The following is a 21,763-nucleotide window of genomic DNA, read 5'->3' as shown; positions in this document are numbered from 1 at the left end:
AATCAAAGAAATCACTGAGTCAATCCATTTAAAAAAGATAAAGCTATGAGCACATATTTACTTACACAGCTTTGTTGGAGGCTTTGACCACTGGCAGCAGCCTCAGAAGAGCCTCCTCTGAAGCAGAGTATTTCTGCAGATCAAACACATCCAGATCTTTTTCTGATGACAGTAAGATGAAGACCAGAGCTGACCACTGAGCAGGAGACAGTTCATCTGTGGAGAGACTTCCTGAACTCAGGGACTGTTGGATCTCGTCCACTAGGGAACAATCATTCATTTCATTCAAACAGTGGAACAGATTGATGCTTTTCTCTGCAGACAGATTGTCACTGAGTTTCTTTTTAATGTAACCAACTGTTTCCGGATTGATCTGTGAGTCACTTCCTGTCTGCGTGAGCAGACCTCGTAGGAGAGTCTGATTGGTCTGCAGTGAAAGACCCAGGAGAAAGCGGAGGAACAAGTCCAGGTGCCCATTCGGACTCTGTAAGGCCTTGTCCACAGCACTCTGATAAAAGACATTTGGTTTATTTTTTCCTTTAAATATTTTAAATAACCGAGATTTTTGTTCTTCCAGCAGATTGAGTCCAGAGTTGATGAAGGTCAAATGGACATGAAGAGCAGCCAGAAACTCCTGAACACTCAGATGGATGAAGCAGAACACCTTGTCCTGGTACAGTCCTCTCTCCTCTTTAAAGATCTGTGTGAACACTCCTGAGTACACTGAGGCTGCTCTGATATCGATGCCACACTCTGTCAGGTCTGATTCATAGAAGATCAGGTTTCCTTTCTGCAGCTGATCAAAAGCCAGTTTTCCTAGAGACTCAATCATCTTCCTGCTCTCTGGACTCCAGTGTGGATCTGTCTCAGCTCCTCCATCATACTTGACCTTCTTCACTTTAACCTGAACCACCAGGAAGTAGATGTACATCTCAGTCAGGGTCTTGGGCAGCTCTCCTCTCTCTCTGGTTTCCAGCACATCCTCCATAACTGTAGCAGTGATCCAGCAGAAGACTGGGATGTAACACATGATGTGGAGGCTTCGTGATGTCTTGATGTGGGAGATGATCCTGCTGGCCTGCTCCTCATCTCTGAATCTCTTCCTGAAGTACTCCTCCTTCTGTGGGTCAGTGAACCCTCTGATCTCTGTCACCATGCAAACACAGTTGCGGGGGATCTGATTGGCTGCTGCAGGTCGTGTGGTTATCCAGAGGTGAGCAGAGGGAAGCAGTTTCCCCCTGATGAGATTTATCAGCAGCACATCCACTGAGGTGGACTTTCTAGGGTCAGTTAGGATTGTAGTTTTGTGGAAGTCCAGAGGAAGTCTACACTCATCCAGACCATCAAAGATGAACACAACCTGGAAGTCTTCAAAGCTCCAGATTCCTGCTTCTTTGGCTTCAGTAAAGAAGTGATGAACAAGTTCCACCAAGCTGAACTTTTCCTCTTTCAGCACATTCAGCTCTCTGAAAGTGAATGGAAATATGAACTGGATGTCCTGGTTGGCTTTGTCTTCAGCCCAGTCCAGGGTGTATTTCTGTGTTAAGACTGTTTTCCCAATTCCAGCCACTCCCTTTGTCAGCACTGTTCTGATTTGTTCATCTCTTCCCGTTAAGTCTTTAAAGATGTCTTCTTCTCTGATTGTTGTTTCTGGTCTGTCTGGTTTCCTGGATGCTGTTTCAATCTGTCTGACCTCATGTTTTTTATTGACCTCTGCAATCTCTCCCTGTGTGATGTAGAGCCCTGTGTATATCTGATTCAGGGGGGTTTTGTTTAATATTACTGAAATTCCCTCAACCACACACTGGAACTTCTTCTTCAGATGAGATTTCAGTTTGGACTGACCCCTTTCCAGAGCCTCTAAATGAAAACAACAAAATAAAAGATAAGAGATATTAGCATTATAAATGTGATGTGGAATTGTTTACACAGAATAAAGAAATGTAACTGCGCCCTCTCCTGCATTTTGACATTACTTTTCTTTCAGATCTTTTATATTTCAGATCTATAATTTTTTTTATTTTAAATAATTTGACAAAACCCTATCTAATGTTCTTGTGCACTTGAGGAAAAAAATAATTCTGTCAAGTTTTCAAAACTTTGACCTCAGTGACATCATCTCGGAGTCCTAAGTTAGTGCTGCTTTCACTTTTAAAAATCATTTAAATCTCTTGAGTTCACTATTGGATGATTCACCCTCCACATCTTCTCGAGCTCTTCTCTGAGCGATTGGTACTTCTCCAGCTTCTTGTGTTCCTTCTTCCTGATGTTGCTGTCATTTGGAACTGCTACATCTATCACTATGGCCGTCTTCTACCAGAGTTTTGTCCATCTATATCTGGAAGTCCCACAGGATCTTAGCTCGGTCATTCTCCACCATCCCTGGGGATATCTCCCATTTTGACCTCGGGACTTCCAGGCCATACTTGTCACAGATGTTTCTGTACACTATGCCGGCCACTTGGTTATGGCGTTCCATGTATGCCCTGCCTGCTAGCATCTTACACCCCGCTATTATGTGCTGGATTGTCTCAGGGGCATCTTTACACAGCCTGCACCTTGGGTCTTGCCTGCTGTGAATGACCCCAGCCTCTATGGATCTTGTGCTCAGAGCTTTTTCCTGTGCTGCCATGATTCGTACCTCTGTGGTGTCTTTCAGTCCAGCTTTGTCCAGTCACTGGTAGGATTTCTGGATGTCAGCCACCTTCTCTATCTATGCAGGGGCTTGTCCTTCCATGATGGTTCCTCCTCGTCCTCCTCTTTCTTGAGTTTCTGCTGCTTGAGGTATTCACTGAGCACGCGGTCGGTACTGACGCTAACCAGTCCCCGGCCTCCTTCCTTCCACTTGGCATATTGCCTTGGCATACAGCCTCAGGGTGCTGGACTTGGGGGGAAACCCTCTATGCATGGTCACGAGCGTCCTCATCTTGATGTCGGTGACTTCTATCTCCTTTTTAAGCCAGCGTATTATCTCAGCAGAGGTACCTGATCATGGGCAGGGCGTAAGCGTTGCGGATAAGTGGAAGAAAATGGATGGATGGATAGTTTAATGTATCTTGATGAGTATCATACGTTGCTTTAGATGAGTTTCATAGAGCTACTCTATAACTATAATAATTGTCAAAAGTATTAGGCAAATCCTATACTAGGTTCAGCTAGATTGTTTAGATCAATTTTGGATTACATAGTTAGATAACAAGCTAGTAATTTTGGAATAATAATAATTTGAATAGCGTAATAATTCAGTCATTATAACTGTAGGGATATCATGCTGGAACACATAACGTCATAATAATTTACAATGGTAAAACACTGGAAAGTGCATAAAGCACCTGATTGGTAACAGTTCTAAAAACACATTTCAAAAATTTTAAAATACATACAAATAAAAAAAAAGTAATTAAATTAACATGAGAGTGACTAAACAGACCTTTGTTACACAGATGTGTGGCCTCACCTTTCTTTACAGATGATGATCGATGCAGTTCAGAGAAGAGAACTGGATCTAGTTTCTGAAGATGGTTGATCATTATCCTGCAGGCTTTGTTTCCTTTTTTCCTAACTGTGTCAACAAAGCACCGAGCCTTATTTGCTCTGGATTTGTTTTCTTCTATTATTGATTCTTTTTCCAAATCATCTAAAATGGCATCACTAACAAGGGCTTCAAGGAGCTGTGTAAGGATTTCTGTTGACACCCTCCTCACAAATTCTCTCCGCAACATGAGAAGCTCATCTAAATGAAGAAAAAATAAACACAAACATCTATCTTAGTAAACTTAACACTTTTAGGAAGATGTGCCAATAGATTAAGATTGATAGATTTCACATGTGAGTGAATTCCGATGACTTTATATTTGAATCTAAAAGTCCCATAAACTCCCAAGATGGAAAGTATAAGCACAGTGTTGTGCCATTTCTTCAAGTACCTGAAATCTATTGTTATCTAAGGGAGGTCATTTCCAAGGCTCTTATTCTTATACTCCCTGCTTATTGCCTGTAGCTGACGCTGAAATGTTTGTGTGGGTTGCCATGACAACACCAAAGCGCGTCTGAGATCGTTATTGTTTTCTATTTGTTTTCTTTATTTGCTTCTCATGCTTGTGTACATTTGCAGTTGCAAAAGATAATCTATGAATCCAGTGATACATCTTTCTTATAAGAAATGTTTCTGTTAAAAAATTATTGTGAAGTAGTCACTTCCTGTGAGTCGCGGGAACCGGAAGTTGTGCGCGGGAGAGACAAGACAGAACGGTAACACGGCGGACTTTTTTTGGAATGTACAACTTTTCTACTGCTGGATTTTCAAGGCGTACACGGTAAAAATCATTATGCTGTTATTTGTTTAATACTTGTGCACTTTGTGAAACGAAATAAGTGGCTGAGATGAATATTATATGTGCTATTGATATTATTTTACTTGTTTCTAGTTTTCACGGTGCTCCATGATTGTGAGAGGAATAAAAGAATTGTGGACATCAGTACGAAGCGTGGATTCTTTCGACCAGAGTAGAAACAGTGAAAACGTGGCCCAATCCATCTGGAGGCTTCGGTGTACAAAGCTCTTCTCATTCTGCAGCAAGCTACAGGTCTCGGTTTGCAACGCGCTTCTCCTCCTGCAGCAAGCTACAGGCTTCGGTGTGCAAAGTTCTTCTCATCCTGCAGCAAGCTACAGGTCTCGGTTGCTTCTCATCCTGCAGCAAGCTACAGGCTTCGGTGTGCAAAGCTCTTCTCATCCTGCAGCAAGCTACAGGTATCGGTTGCTTCTCATCCTGCAGCGAGCTACAGGCTTCAGTGGACACGTTGCTTTGCATTTTGTAACAACCAATCGGGAGCTGCAGATTCAGCGGACACTCCAAGAAGCGGTTTCAGGCTAAAGCGTGAGTCCTCAGGCTATATTGCGCAGTTATTATACCTCATGAGTTGATGGATAGAACATGAGCTACAAATTTGCTATAATGGACAAGAAATTAATAGTGTTCAAATTTCAGACTGTGTAAAAAAAAAAAAAAAAAAAAAAAAAAAGACAATCTGTGAAAGTTCTGGAAACTGTTGTTTTCTTACCTATTGTTTGCAAGCTTCATGAAGGCTGAAATTGAAGATTTATTTGCTGTCATACGTAAGAATCTAAGTGCCTTTGTGTTAATTTTAATAATTCTCCGCCTATTACATCCATTCCATTCTTGTAATTACCTTAGATATCTTGTCTTCTTCATAAGATACCCCCTTTAAAGTCTGAAAATGTCTAAAGATGGTCGTAGTCACCCTGATGTTATGTCAGAAGTACAAGATGCAGTCGATTTGGAAGAGGAAAAAAGTGTAGTGTCCGAGAAATCTGAGACAAAAACAAGAAAATCCTCTCGTGAAAGGCGATTAACGCCAAAAATGCAGGAACTGAAAGATCAAGAGTTAACTCAAAAGGAGAAGAGGTTCAAAGCAACATATGAGAAATGGAAAAGCAACGTAAGAGACATTCGCACAAGGTTAAAGCAAGTATGCTCTGAGAGTGACATGTATGATATGATGGATGAGGCTGAGAAGCTAGAGTCTGAATTAAAGGAACAGTATGACAGAATTCGACTCCAAACCTCACCATGTCAAGAAATTCGAAGACAGATCGATGCATGCTCAGCCGTGACGGCCGACTTGCTGCAGCTGATGAGAGTGCGTCTGACTGAAGACGAAGGTGAGTTTGACACGGTGGCAGAAAGATCAAGGCTACGCATGCTACTTGATAATGAATACGCTAGGTCCATATATGGATCCACAGCCTCCAGAGTTACTGCACCCAGCTGTCACAATTCTAACCATCTCTCAGAGTCACCTAGCATTTCAGCTATGAGGGCGGAAGTGGCTGCTCAGCTGGCTGCAAAGAGAGCCGAAATTGATATGGAAGCTGCCATCGAAGCTCAACGTCAGCAGTTGAGAAAACTTGAAAATCAGAGGGACATTGATGTAATTCAGGCAAAGCTAAATGTCTACACTGAAGAAGAGGGAAGGGATGGGACACGCAGTCCTCCATTCAGCAAAGTGAGTGATGCTCACCCCTTCGCTCACCACATCCCAGATCAAGAACGGCAGGTTGTGCAAAACGAGACATCATTGGTCCAATCGCTACAAGAGTCATTAGCTCTCACTCGCTTGCCAACTCCAGAACCTTCTGTATTCTCGGGCGATCCTCTGAAGTTTACAGAATGGAGCATAAGCTTCAAAGCCCTCATAGAGAGACGTTGCTCTGACCCTGCAGACAGGCTATTCTACCTGCAAAAGTACATAGCAGGTGAGGCAAAATCCTCTCTTGAAGGCAGCTTCTACAGAAAAGATGAAGAAGCCTATCAACAAGCATGGGATAGGTTAAATGCTAGATATGGCCATTCCTTTGTAGTGCAGCGGGCTTTCAGAGAGAAGCTAAATGGGTGGCCGAAGATTGGTGGAAAGGAATATCTCAAGTTAAGAGAGTTCAGTGATTTCCTCCAAACATGTAGCAATGCCATGCCTCACATAAAGGGCTTACAGGTTCTTAACGACTGTGAGGAGAATCAGAAAATACTAGTCAAGCTTCCTGATTGGGTGACATCTAGATGGAACCGTTATGTCACAGAGCAGCTAGATCGGGGCAACGACTATCCAAGCTTTCATGAGTTTGCTTCCTTTATCTCTAAGGAGTCACGCATAGCATGCAATCCAGTGTCATCCTTACATGCCTTAAGGCACTCTGCAGAGGCACCACCAAGAGAGATGAAGCGTTCAAAAGCAAACACGTTTGCCACAAATGTGAAACCCCCAATTCCATCAAGCTCCACCGCCAAATCTGACCCTGGTGAAATCAAGTTGGGAGATGCAGTGAAACCAAAGAAATGGACCACACCAACACAAAATTCCAATAATGGCCAGTGTATTTGCTGTAGTGAGAACCATTCCATACATAAATGCAAGAGGCTTATGGACATGTCTGTAGAGGATAAGAAAAAATGCATACTTGAAAATAAGTTGTGTTTTGCATGTCTAAGAAAGGGTCACAATTCTAAAGACTGTAGGAACAGGGCCATGTGTGGCATATGCAGAAAGAGTCACCCAACGCCATTGCATGAAGATCGTTCTACAGCAGCATCAACACAAGGCGCAGTTGAAGAAAGTACGTCGTCATTATCATGTTGTGTGAGTGGAGGTGAAGGTGGGAGTACGTCGATGATAGTCCCAGTGTGGATCTCAACACTTAGTGCTCCGGACACTGAAACCCTAGTGTATGCACTATTGGACACTCAAAGCAGTCACACATTTGTTGATCAGGAGGTGTGCGAAAAGCTACAAGCAACAATGGAACCAGTGAAACTTAAACTTTCCACCATGATGGGGAGAGACTCAGTCGTGAAGAGTCAAAGAGTATGCGAGCTCAAAGTTAGAGGATTTTCCTCTAATGTTTCCATCAGTTTGCCTCCTGCCTACACAAGGGACTTCATTCCTCTTGACCGCACACATATTCCCACTTGCCAGACAGCCAACAAATGGAAACATCTTGTAAGCATGGCCCAGGAGATACCCCCGTTGATGGACTGTGGTGTTGGATTGTTGATTGGATACGACTGCTCCAGAGCATTAATTCCAAGAAGGGTCATCACTGGGGGCGACTATGAGCCTTATGCTATTGAGACGGACCTTGGTTGGAGTATTGTGGGAAGCGCACCACAGCGTGTGCAGGCTAAAGATGTGACTGGTTTTTGCCATCGAGTGTCTGTCAGAGAGGTGCCACCCATAACACCATTTGCTGTCATCAAGGCCCTGGAGTCCGATTTTGCAGACACAAAACCTGGTGACAGAAGCATATCTCAAGAAGATATTTCCTTCCTGCAGATCTTGAAAGACAGAATCCAACAAAATAAGGATGGTCACCTGGAGATGCCTCTCCCTTTCAAAGCACGTCCGCATCTCCCAGACAACAAAAGGCTGGCGTTAGTACGGCTGAAACATCTAAAGAGGAAGCTGGACAGAGATCCCAAATTCAAAATAGACTACGTGAGATTTATGGAAGGTGTCTTCAAGGATGGAGATGCAGAGAAAGTGGAAAACCAAGCAGAGCTGGGGAAAGTCTGGTATATCCCACATCAAGGAGTTTACCACCCCAGAAAACCAGGCAAAATCAGAGTGGTTTTCGACTGCTCTGCAAGGTATGAAGGCACCTCCTTAAACGACCATCTGCTAACAGGACCTGACCTCACAAATAGCCTAACAGCCGTGCTGTGCCGCTTCCGTAAACATCCCATCGCAGTCATGTGTGATGTGGAGAAAATGTTCCACAGGTTTCATGTGAACGAGGATGATAGAGACTACCTGCGATTTCTCTGGTGGGAAAATGGAGACACAAACTCTGAACCCAGAGAGTACCGCATGAAGGTTCACCTGTTTGGAGCATCATCCTCCCCTGGCTGCGCCAATTATGGCATGAAACACCTTGCCAGCCAATGTGAGAAAGAGTACCCCTCCGCAGCTAGCTTCATCCAGAAGCATTTCTATGTCGACGATGGTCTCATAAGTGTAGAGTCGGTGGGTAAGGCAATTGAACTGGTCAAAGAAGCCCAAGCCGTGTGTGCCAAAGGAAAGCTGCACCTTCACAAATTTCTCTCCAATAGCCGAGAGGTCCTTGACTCTGTTGATGTTGCAGAGCGTGCTACGGAGGTAAAGAATGTTGATCTTAATCACGATGATTTACCAGTTCAAAGAGTGCTAGGTATAAGGTGGAACATTGAAAATGATAGCTTCTCCTTCAAGGTGTCACTTGAGGAGAAACCAGCAACGCGTCGAGGGATTCTCTCAATTGTGGCCTCCTTGTATGACCCTTTGGGGTTTCTTGCCCCAGTCATTCTTGAAGGGAAAAGAGTGCTGCAAGAGATGTGTCAGAGAGGCACAGGATGGGATGAGCCACTACCCAAAGGCTTGAAGTTAAGGTGGGAGACTTGGATGAAGGATTTGGAGAACCTGGAAAGAATTGAAATTCAAAGATGCTTCATACCTGACAGCCTTGGTGAGATTCAGAGAGCAGAGCTTCATCATTTCTCCGATGCAAGCAGTCAAGGGTACGGCCAGTGCTCTTACATCAGAGTGGTAAGCAGAGAAAGAGTATTCTGCTCCTTGGTCATGGGCAAGGCGAGGGTTGCACCAACCAAAATAGTTACCATACCGAGACTTGAGTTAACTGCAGCAGTAACCTCGGCAACTGTGAGCAGCATGTTAAGGGAGGAGCTAGAGCTCAAGATTGATGACGAATATTTTTGGACAGACTCAAAGGTCGTGCTTGGTTACATCAATAATGAAGCAAGAAGGTTCCATGTGTTTGTGGCAAACCGCGTGCAGAGAATTCGAGAAACCACCGATGCACGGAAATGGTATTATGTTGACACAGGAGAAAACCCTGCTGATCATGCCTCGAGAGGCCTCAAAGTAGCTGACCTCATCAAGTCAGATTGGTTCTCTGGTCCCAGCTTTCTATGGGAAAGAGAGATAGCCACAAAACAGGCTACTTCAGATTTGCTGGTGGGGGACCCAGAGGTGAGGACTACTCAGGTGTTGAAGGTTGATGTAGCAAGGCAGTTTGACATCCAGAAGCATCTGCTGCGGTTCTCAAGATGGACTACAGCTGTCAACGTCATTGCTCGTATCCAGCGGCTGGCAAAGAGGATCAGGACTGCTGAGTCTTTAAACGTGGAAGAGAGAAAGCAAGCTGCACAGACTCTCGTCAAGCTTGCACAACAAGATGCTTTTCAAGAGGAGTTAAACACGCTCAGCCAGAAACTAGGAAGACTGCCTTGCAACCACCAACTCTTTCAGCTAGACCCATTTCTCCAAGATGGCATAATGAGAGTAGGAGGAAGACTGAGGAAGGCATCTGTGCCTCTCGAGTTAAGACACCCAGTGATCCTTCCTAAAGATGGTGCTGTTACAAACCTCATCATTGCACACCATCATACCAAGATACAACACCAAGGCAGAGGACAAACCCTCAATGCACTGAGAGCCAATGGTTACTGGATCGCTGGTGGAAGTAAGGCTGTAGCCCAATACATCAGGCAGTGCGTACAGTGCAGGAGAGCCCGCGCGCCACCAGAGGAGCAACGGATGGCAGATCTACCTAGTGACCGTGTTGATCCCACACCACCATTCACTTATTGTGGTATGGACTGCTTTGGTCCTTTTCACACCAAACAAGGTCGCAAAGACCAAAAACGGTACGGCCTCCTCTTTACATGTTTTTGCTCAAGGGCAGTGCATATAGAGATGTTGGAGGATTTGACGACTGACGCGTTCATCAACGCTTTGCGCTGCTTCATTGCCCTTCGTGGAGCTGTTAGGCACATTAGGTCTGATCAGGGAACTAACTTTATGGGGGCAAGAAACGAGATGGCAAAGGCTCTAAAAGAACTTGATAAGGAAAGAGTGACTGCATACCTAGCAGAAAATCAGTGCGACTTCCAGATGAATACGCCCCACTCTAGTCATGCTGGAGGCGCATGGGAGCGTCAAATCCGGACAGTGAGAAGTGTACTGAGCACAGTCCTTGCCTGCAGTGTGGGAAGGTTGGATGATGCTTCATTAAGGACATTCCTTTATGAAGCTATGTGCATCGTGAATAACCGCCCACTCACTGTTGATAACATCAATGACCCCAAAAGCTTGGAGCCACTCACACCGAACCACTTGATCACCATGAAATCCTCAATCCCACTTCCACCTCCAGGTAAATTTGTCAAGGAGGACCTGTATGCTAAGAAACGGTGGAGAAGGGTCCAGTATCTGACTGAGCAATTTTGGCACAGATGGAGAAAGGAATACCTGGCCAATATTGCTCTGAGACAGCGATGGCATACACCAAGACGTAATGTGGAGGTGGGTGATATTGTGATTCTCAAAGAGGAAGATGTTCCTCGCAATGAATGGAAACTCGCTAGGGTTGTGGAAGCACATGAGGATGATGATGGACTTGTACGGAAGGTGACAATCCAGACTGGTGATCGGAAGTTAGGAAAGGGAGGCAAACGCCTCGTCCAACCCTCCATCATTCAGAGACCCATTCAGAAATTAGTGGTCCTGTTGAAAAACAGCTAAAATTGGGAAAATGTCATTCATTGATTAGATTTCCCTTCTAAAATAGAAGTTGTCATTATGCTGTACTTCATGCACATGTTATGGAGATGTAAATTCTACTGTTCATATTGTTGAATTCATTTGTTGAGAAAAGAATATTGTTTATGTCAATGCAAGAGTGTTTTAAAACAACAACATGGTTCTTGGGAATTACCATTGATTTAATGAGCAATGCCAGTGTATTTACGTTCACAGTTGTAATAATCAAAGGTAATTGGTGGGAGTGTAGCTGACGCTGAAATGTTTGTGTGGGTTGCCATGACAACACCAAAGCGCGTCTGAGATCGTTATTGTTTTCTATTTGTTTTCTTTATTTGCTTCTCATGCTTGTGTACATTTGCAGTTGCAAAAGATAATCTATGAATCCAGTGATACATCTTTCTTATAAGAAATGTTTCTGTTAAAAAATTATTGTGAAGTAGTCACTTCCTGTGAGTCGCGGGAACCGGAAGTTGTGCGCGGGAGAGACAAGACAGAACGGTAACACGGCGGACTTTTTTTGGAATGTACAACTTTTCTACTGCTGGATTTTCAAGGCGTACACGGTAAAAATCATTATGCTGTTATTTGTTTAATACTTGTGCACTTTGTGAAACGAAATAAGTGGCTGAGATGAATATTATATGTGCTATTGATATTATTTTACTTGTTTCTAGTTTTCACGGTGCTCCATGATTGTGAGAGGAATAAAAGAATTGTGGACATCAGTACGAAGCGTGGATTCTTTCGACCAGAGTAGAAACATTGCCCATAAAACTGCACAATGGACATCCTGCTGGGCAGGCTGTTTCCATCTAGACAGAACCTGACTCATAGACCCAGACAAAGGTTTGTAACTGTGTCTCGGTCTGCTGCAGTAGAAATGCTAAACATATAAATTAGAAACAGCTACATTGATTTACGAGATTTGTTAACTTCTTGCAGTGAGTTTTTGCTTCAGTGTAGCCTAGTGTTTAGTTGCTCTCCGCGCACTTTCATTGAGGACGTGACGTCTCTTACCTGATCAGCAAATTGCAGGAGCGAGTCCTGAGGTGGGCAGTGATGGGTGTTGACCCATTCCTTGCCGTTCTACTCCTATGACATGTTTTTAGGTCAGTTTAAAACAACGTTTGCTTAACCTGTTTCTGAGAATGGTTCACTTCGAAAATTGCTAACCCTTCGTCAGGATCAGTGAAGTATAGCAGCGGAGGTGGGCTGGCCAGATCAAGCGTAACAGGGGGTATTTCTCCGTTGAATGAGACTATGACAGATCAGCTCACCACCCGTGATGAGCCTGCTTCAGGTTAGGAAAAGGAAAGGGTTAGGGAACTTTTCCAAGTTTGCTCATGTTAGTTCCACACACAGTTCAGCACCACACTGGAACCCATGCAAATTGGCTGGTCCCAGTTGTCCCCGGAGGAGAGGGAGTGACTTTTTCTCTTGTGGATCTTATCTGTCATTAACCCAGCTAATCAGCCCACATAGCAAAATTAGTATGGCCCGGATCAGGCCCACACAATGTGCTTACACATACCGCAAAGAATGACGGACCTTTGGTGGCCCAGACCTGGTTCGCCAGAGATGGCCCACACATGGGCCAGCAGAAGGCCAGTTGCATACACACTGCTGGCCCTGTGCTGTCCCAGAACAGTTTCAGCTCTGACCCCAGATATCAGCCTAATGTGTACCTTAATCAAGCCATGTAATAACAACATGTGCCAGAACATTCAAAAGTAACATGACAAAACTGTTCAGACAGTGAATATGCTGATTCTTATTTAACACTTTACTACTCTCCCCGATTGTGCTCTCTACAACAAGCCACATTCACCCAATCACACACTTTCTCTTAACTGAATGCTTCCTAACTACATTAATACATATTCACACTCTCGACATGCAGACTGGAGGAGCCAGGGATCGAACCACTAACCTTCCGATCAGTAGGTGACCTGCTCTACTGTCTGAGCTACAGCCACCCAGTGGTAAACATGAACCGTTAGTAGGTTTTGGATAAAGTGTAAAGTCACAAACCTGTCAAACCTGCATTTGAAACATTGGCTACCACAGCAGTATAGTATTGCAACATGGCATTTGGGTCTTCTAACTAAAATAGGAAAATAGGAACATAAACAGTGCCGTCATTGCCAGATCTGGTTGACATACACTCTGCCATGACACCAGTCAGTCAGAAGTGCCAGCTTGTTGCCAGATCTGGGCCAAACCTGTTTTCTGTAGGCCTGGGCCATATAAACCAAACCACAATTGAGCCAGATGTGGCATGCCATCACATAGACAGTGCCATCTATGCCAGGCCTGGCCCATATCTTTACAACATACGTCTTATCATGCCAGAAGTCAGCCAGCATTGCCGGCTTGATACCAGATCCGGGCCAGACCTGCTTGTTACGTGGGAGTGACGTCAAGCTCTTATAAATTGTGGTTCTGAGCAAAATCTAATAAATGTTGAAATTCCAAAACGATTAGATATTCTAGATATTCCCCTCATGCCATTAGACGCCCCCTCCACACACACACACACCACACCAATTGCCTAGCTTCAGCGTGCACCCTGAGCACCTTGTGGAAGGCACAGAACAACCATTTATAGTCTGGACTGATCACAAGAACTTGACTTACTTACAGAATGCTACAAGATTAAATGCTCGACAAGCCTTGCTATTCTTTGCTCCTTTAACATCTAAATCTTTTACCGTCCAGGTTCTAGGAATGTAACGCCAAATGCTCTCCCCCGCCAGTTTGACTCTGACTTGAATCACTCAGAGTTACCTCTTATACTTCCGGTCAGCTGCAGGATTGGGGCAGTCTCATGGGACGTGGAGGATCCATTCATTGTGCACTTCAAATGGAAACAGATCTTGGGTCTGGCAGACCGGTGCTATATACCCGCGATGGTTCGTTCAAAGGTCCTTGAATGGATTCACACCTCCAAGTTCACCTGCCACCAAGGCAGAGGTAGGACTTCCACTTTGATTAAAAAATAATTTTGTTGGGAGACATTGGACAGGTACATCAGGGAGTATGTGGCCACTTGTACTGTGTGTGCGAGGAACAAGTCACATAGCGTCACAAGCGTCTTGCAGGACTGTTGCAGCCATTACCCAAACCAAATGGCCCATGGTCCCATATCACATTGGATTTTGTCACAGGACTCCTGGTTTCTGCAGGAAAAACTGCCATAATCACCATTGTAGATAGATTCTCAAAGATTCCCCACAGCCTCCTGGTGCAGGTGGAACACATCTTCAAACTCCATGGGATCCCTGCAGAAATAGTGTCTGATAGGGGTCCACAATTTTCATCTCAGGTTTGGAAGGCCTTTTGCACAGCCTTGAGGGCTAAGCCCTGCCTAAGGTCTGATTATCATCCACAGACTAATGGACAAACTAAACACCTTAATTAAGAGCTTGAGACCACACTGTGTAACCACCCATTACCCTGCCACCTGGGCCGCTTCTCTCTGGGTTGAATATACTCACAAAACTCTTGCCTTCTATGCCACAGCCTTGTTCCCATTCAAAGCATTCATAGGTTATCAGCCGCTGCTTTTTCCTCAGCAAGAAACTGAGCTCACCATTCCATCCATCCAACACCACCTGCAATGTTGCCATGGTTTCCTACAGTGGACCTTTTAAGGTAGACAGAGTAATTAGCCATACGGCGATCAAGCTAACACTCCCTCCATTGTTACGGGTTCACACTTTTTTCCATGTCTCTCATGTTAAACCGGTGCTCTCAAGCCCTCTGTGCCCTCCTTCCAACGCCCCACCTTCCCCCTAGCTTATCATTGGACACCCAGCCTACTCGATCTTCAGCTAACCTGTGTTAGTATTAGGCTGCCAAAGCTTTCTTGTCTTTTGTCATAGTTAATATTCTTGTTTACCTTGTGTTTTCTCTGCTTCCAGTAATCTGCCTGTTCACCTCGTTCATCTCTTAACTATACTGACATTTAGTAGGACACTGGTCTTCTTGGCAAATTAAGTTCAGTTCATGCCCCGCTTTTCTCATCACTCCACCTGCCTGCCTTCCTCTCACAGCAATTGGGATTCATTGGATCACTTCATATGGAAAAATACCAACTGGAGACTCACCCGGACCTTTTGGACTACCTTTCCCCCTCCCCGCCATCCTCCACCTGCTATGAGTGAGACATTTTAACTCCTAACACTGTTTTCCCCGATAAACTACTGGAACTCTCACTTCACGGACAATAAAATCTGAACTGCACCATAGCTTCCAATTTATGCTTCATGCCTTTTTCAAGGCTCATGTTTGTGCCAAAGTTCACAGTTTATGCTTGTTTGTTCACAGCTCATGCTTGTGCCATAGTTCATAGTTTATGTTTGTTATATCACAGCCTGTAAATAATACTCAGTATCACGTCTATCAGTGCTTCCATCTGTGTCTGCCTTTGGGTTCATTGGCCAGCACGGACTGTTGGCATTCATGTGTTAGTGATAAAATCTGTCAACCTTAGTCTCAGCACTTAGGTCCTCGGGTTATATGAATATAACAAAAAGTGATCAAGCTTTTGCTCACTATATTGAATCATGAATGAATGATTTAATAAAATTTTAATCTACAAATTTAATCTACATCCAAATGTCCATATCAACTTGTGTCTTGTGGGATTAGAGAGTCACTGAGCAGTAAAGGATTTGTCCTTTGTTGGTTATGATAATGTTTAACAGTGTAGTTGTAGCAGATGTTGACTCTTACCTTCTGATGAAACTGATAAAGCTCCTTGGGATGAGAGATTTCCTGCTGGAGGAAGGCACATCTTGAATTACAAAACTGCCATTTGAGAGTGAAAATATTTTAGGCTTCAAAGCCATTTGCAGTGGGAAAAAAAGTATTGAATTCATCATCAATTTTCTTAGTAAATATATTTATAAAGGTGCCACTGACATCAAATTCCCAGCAGATATCAGTAACCCTTCCAATCCACACATGCAAAGAAGCATAGATGTCTATGAATTAAGCTATGTGTAATACTGAGAAATAACAATGGGAAAAAGCGTTAAACACATGAGGAAAGGGTGGTGCAAAAGGGCATGGAAAGTCATGGCACCAACTGAGGCTGCAGATATAGCCATGCCATAAGGAAAATCAGTGAAAGTACACCCATCAGGGACAAGAGGAGAAAAAAGAACTCTACTAACTAACTGGGAACCTAAATGAGAGACCAGTTTGACGACAGTAAAAAAACACCTCAGCACAAAAAAGCACATGAATATTCCCATGTACACTATGTAAGCATGTGACATGCATTTCGGATGGGTGAGGGTGAGTGAATGTGTATCTGTGTCAGTGTACTTGCTTGTGTGTGTGTCCTGTTTTCAGCTTGAGAGTGTCCTTTCACCCAGTTAAGCGGAAGACAACAGTCCGCAGGCTACGGAGGTGGGCTTGAAAGGATATGGGCAAAAGTGTCAAACAGTCCCGTTATCAAGGAGAATTTTTGATGTTCCCATCAGCCTTGGCCTTCGAGCCAAATGAGATGAAGATAATGGCTATTTGGGTTAGCACGAACAGACTGCATCTGAAATTTACAGTTGTTCTTAATGACCATCACTGGTCACCAGGTGTATCAATTTCCCGTTGAAGAGCAATAAGATTCTCCAAGATCTTTCCCATATTGCGTTTAATAAGAACAGGCTGAGTACTCATGGCTCTCACCATTGCTTCGATCATAGGGGCCAGCCTTGTGGGGTTTTGAACAGCTGTAGTCGCTTTCTTCAGTAAGCCAGGGCCAAGTCAGCTCCGATCAGCAAGAACCCTGTTATCGTGGTTCCAAATAGGTAGATGTCTTCAATGTCTTCAATTGACAGTCCCACCAGGCACACGACGAGCCAGTTCTACCATCCATTCATTGTTTATCCGGCAGGGAAAGTCGCTCCAGGATAGTTGGGCTCTCCTGAACTCAGGCTTCTCGTTGAGAGGAGAGCGTCAATTGCATTTAGAGAACAGTTGATGAAATCCATGATTCTTGTTTAGGTTTTAGAGAACAGGACTGAGAGGCTCTTCTGGGGCTAGAGATAGACACGACTAGACATAAGACATAAGTAGCCAAGCAGTAAAGATAAGGGAGGGAGAGAGATGCATCTGCCCCCATCAGAGCCAAAGCAAGAAGGGAGAATGAATAGAAAATATGTACCAAAACATTTGTGATAGAAATCTGGTGCTACCTATCAGAATGAATAAGATTAAATGAGAGCGAATATTTCAGCAAGACAATGATTTCTCAATTTGTTTCTCAGAGAGAAAATAAAGCTGCCAGCCTGACTGAATCCAACCAAACCAACGGAAAATCTATGGAAAGAACTAAAGTTCAGAGTTCATAGAAGAGGCCCACGGAACCTTTAGGATTTTAAGACTGTTTGAGTGGAAGCCAAAATCCTAACTGAGCTTTGCATGTGACTAGTTTCTCCATAGAGCAGGGACCTTGAAGCTTGAACCTTGAAGCAGGCACCAACAAAGGCTTTTGTATAAAGTATTAAACAAATTTTAGTATGTAAGTTCAATATGTTTTCCCTGTGTCATTTCTCATTCTTACAAATAACTTAATTAATGTCAATAACTCTTTAATCAGAATCAGAATCAGAATCGTGTTTATTGGCCAAGTATATGTGCAGACACATACAAGGAATTTGGTTCCGGTAGATGGAGGCTCTCAAGCACAGCAATGAAAATCACCACACACACACACACACACACACACACACACACACACACACACACACACACACACACGTGTCTATAGATACACATTACACATACATACACATACATACACAAAGCTGTGTAAACCAGTTATAAATAACTAATCTAAACTTATATACATATACATAAGAAATATATTTACTTAGAAAATTGGTGTCGCATTGAATACTCATCTCATCCGCTCCATATCTGTCATGAAACACAAAAAGAAGTCACAAAACTGAACTACAGTCAGGCTAATACAGTCTGAATTTTTAATACATTTTATGAAATGAATTTGACAATGATGTGTGTTCCTTCTGCACTGAGGGTTTCATGTCATTTTCCTCTCAGTCACCTTCTTTCATCTTCTTTGAAACTGATGTTGCCACTTCCATCACATGGTCATTAGTATATGTCTGCATCATCAAATATATAGTTTCCAGTATGTCTAGGTTCTCCAAATGGCACTTTTCCGGGGTTGTGAAATCACCAACAGGAACGTCCTGCAGGTGCCAGTGGAAAAGTTGCAACTCCTCCTTTTCCAAATTCTCCAACATTTCATGCAGCTGCTCCTGAACAGACTTCTCCATCTTTGATCTTTAACCCTTTAAGACCTACCATAGAACCAAGTCCGCCTGAGCTTATATTATATTTTTTACATGCTGTGGAGCCATTTTTGGGAGCATTTTAAGTTGGTATACATCAATACAACCATTATAGTCCAAATTCTAATAATATGTCTGCATTAAGTGCATAGTAATTACATAAATTGCAAAAAAGTCCAATAAACTACAAAAAAATTGAAAATCGTTTTCGTTTTTTTAACATATATTTCTAGTTACAGAAATTTAAGAGGCTTAACCCTCAAAACTGTAAATACAAAAAAGTTGCACAAAATAGTTTCCCACCACAGGAAATTTATTTTAAGTGTCTTCATAGTTTTATTTTTGAAATACACCAATTTTTATATACTGCAGGAAAAACAAAAATAAATATTATAATGCTAATTTGCAATAAAACAGCATATGCATCAAAATAAACTATTTCCAGCAGTGCAATATGAGTCCTAAGCATCCCAGAAACGACACAGAAAGTCATGAAGTCAAACATAACTTTTAAAAACACCAGTATAGGCTCATAAGGCCCTGATGGTAAAAAACTACATTTCCGCAAAATGACGTCACTTCCGGTTTCGGGCAGGACATGGCGGACATGTGATAGTTCACTCTGATGGATGTAGGAAGTGTTACGAACAGCTGATCGGATCGGCAAAGCGTGTTTCTGGAATATTATGTTTTTGTTGCTGCAAGTGCTTTTTATGCAGTTTTTGCAAAGCTATATGTGGAAGGAAACTGTGACCTAGGACAAGCTGATGGCATAAGATGTAAGTACAACTCCTCCAGTTCCATATGCAAAAAAAACTATTGCGCTAGCTTACGTGGTTGCAGTGCTACCAGGATTTAAAAATAGTTATGCAAAACGGAGCGTGCCCGATCCGACCAGCTTTAAAGGGTTAAAAACATGAGAGGAGAAATACAGAAAAACTGGTAATATGACAGAGCAGCGGTAAGACTGTTTAAATCTAAAGAAATACTAACAGCTCACCTCTCTGCAGCAGACAGAGGCTGGGCTTTAAAACCAATGGGCTGACCTTTAGACCTGGGTGGAGGTGCAGGTTGGTTCCTGTGAATAATGATGGAGCAGTGATGTGAGTGCTGAGCTGTGACATGGAGAAGAGTCATGGACAGTTAGAGATGGTCATCTCACCTCTGAGCTTTGGTCTGGCTCTCATGTTCCCCACACAGAGTGGTTTTAGAGGGAGGGACTCCCTCCTCTCTGTCCTCACACTGATCCATGCTGCTCAATTCACATCAGCTCACACACACTTTCTACCTTCACCTGCAGAGGAAACACAAATCATTCATGTGCACATCAACTGAAATCCTCCTTTCCATCATGTGTGCTGTCCAAATATCAGCTGCTTCTTTCCTGCTTCATCTCAGTGTCAGCTGAATGCAGTCAGACAGCAGTGTGAGGCAGAGGAAGCTGCCATCAGCTGCTCTACTTCTACTATGAGTCCACTAGATGGAGGTATGAAGCACACACGATGCATTCACTGACACACACTGATTCACTGTGACTGGAAGCTTCAGTCAATTCAACACGTGTGAACCACATTTTCAAACATTTCAGCTGATCACTGATTCAAAGAGGATCAGCAGAGTTAAAAACTTCACGCTAATTATTCCTGCTGAGTTTGCAGAGAACTGCACACACACTGATTTACTGTTTTGGAAACTAGAGACACGTTTTTAAGTAAAGGTTTAACTACAGCTGGCTTGAAGGGCTGTGGTACATAGCCGATTATTAGAGATAATTGATAATATTTAAGATTGAAGCATTAATTAATGCCAGGACTTCTTTGAGCAGTCTTGTAGGAAGACTGCTCCATCATTACTCACAGGAACCAACCTGGACCTCCACCCAGGTCTAAATGTCAGCCCATCGGTTTTAAAGCCCAGTCTCTGTCTGCTGCAGAGAGGTGAGCTGTTAGTATTTCTTTAGGTTTTAACAGTCTTACCGCTGCTCTGTCATATTACCATTTTTTTCTGTATTTCTCCTCTCATGTTTTTAAAGATCAAAGACACATTGATGGTTTGGAGGAAGCAATTATTGAAGTTAACTCAGAAAGATCCATCAGACAGAGTCTAAACAATTATCTACACTGTCTGTCGGCTTTAAAGATGGCGCGGCCACATCCAGACACCTTCCTGACTGCTCCGCTCAGACTATGCACTTTTTTAGGTGTTTACTTATTTTTAGCTCTGGTTTACATCCCAAAATCCTCTAGTTTCATAGTCTACAACAGCAGATCACTTATAAACATCGGTGACAAGGTTACACATTTAATCTTGGACAGTTTTAATCTTGGACACGCTGGCCAATGTACAATCACTGGAGAACAAGCTCAATGACCTAAGAGATGTAGACTGGGACATGTTCAGAGCATGCACAGTTGACAGCAACGAGTTTATGGAAGAAGCAGCATGCTTCGTCAACATGCTAGCGGAGGAGATTATCCCCACTGCGAGAGTCACCCCATTCCCAAAACAGAAACCGTGGGTGGACAGATCGATCCGCGCTGCAGTGAACACCAGGACCGCCACCTACAATGCCTACAGAGCGCTCAAAAGATCTACCATCATCCCTGTGCCCAAGAACAGCAAACCCTCATCCCTGTGCCCAAGAACAGCAAACCCTCATCCCTGAACGATTACCAGCCAGTTGCACTGACCTCAGTAGTAATGAACATGTTCGAGAGGCTGCTGAAGAACATCGTCTCCTCTTCCATCCCAGACACCACAGATCCGCTCCAGTTTGCCTACCGATCCGACAGATCCACAGAGGACACCGTCACCCATGTCACACCCTTGTGGATGTGTTTCTTGCCACATGGACAAGAAACAGGGTAACTATGTAAGAATGCTATTTGGTAATTACAGTTCAGCGTTTAACACAATAGTGCCCAGCAGACTGTTCATAAAGCTGAGGGATCTAGGACTTAACAGCCATCTGTGTGCATGGATGTTGGACTTCTTCACTGGCAGAACACAGGAGCACCACAGCGATGTGTCCTCTCACCACTGCTCTACTCCCTCTACACTTCAGACTGTGTGGCCACCCATGGCTCCAACACCATTGTGAAGTTTGCTGATGACACAGTGGTGTTGGGTGCCATCTCCAACAACAATGAGGGAGCCTACATGGATGAAGTGAAGGATCTGGCATCAAGGTGCCAGGATAACCATCTCCAGCTGAACGTTGGCAAGACCAAGGAGCTGGTGGTGGACTTTAGAAGGAGTCAGCATAGAGAATACAAGCCCATTATCATCAATGGAGCTCCAGTGGAGAGGGTGCAGTCCTTAAA

At 43.6% G+C, this 21,763-nt stretch overlaps 1 protein-coding gene across 1 annotated transcript in view; it reads right to left on the bottom strand.

Annotated features, from left to right (window-relative positions):
- The window catches only part of LOC102796743 (NACHT, LRR and PYD domains-containing protein 3-like), a 155,761-nt gene extending 139,870 nt beyond the window's left edge, over positions 1-15,891 (bottom strand). Inside the window, exons 1-3 of the mRNA XM_087838417.1 lie at positions 15,853-15,891; positions 3,458-3,733; positions 66-1,860 (exon numbers count right to left, since the gene is read on the bottom strand). Of these exons, the coding sequence (XP_087694543.1) occupies positions 66-1,860; positions 3,458-3,722 (2,060 nt within the window). The 5' untranslated portion in view covers positions 3,723-3,733; positions 15,853-15,891. The remainder of the gene's footprint in view (positions 1-65; positions 1,861-3,457; positions 3,734-15,852) is intronic.
- Positions 15,892-21,763: the final 5,872 nt, after the last annotated feature.

Source organism: Neolamprologus brichardi, chromosome 3, assembly GCF_056152115.1.
Source record: "Neolamprologus brichardi isolate AB-2024 chromosome 3, ASM5615211v1, whole genome shotgun sequence".
Taxonomy (NCBI): Eukaryota; Metazoa; Chordata; class Actinopteri; order Cichliformes; family Cichlidae; genus Neolamprologus; species Neolamprologus brichardi.
The sequence above is the reverse complement of the archived record's forward strand: the minus strand, read 5'-3'. Positions and strand labels throughout refer to the sequence as shown.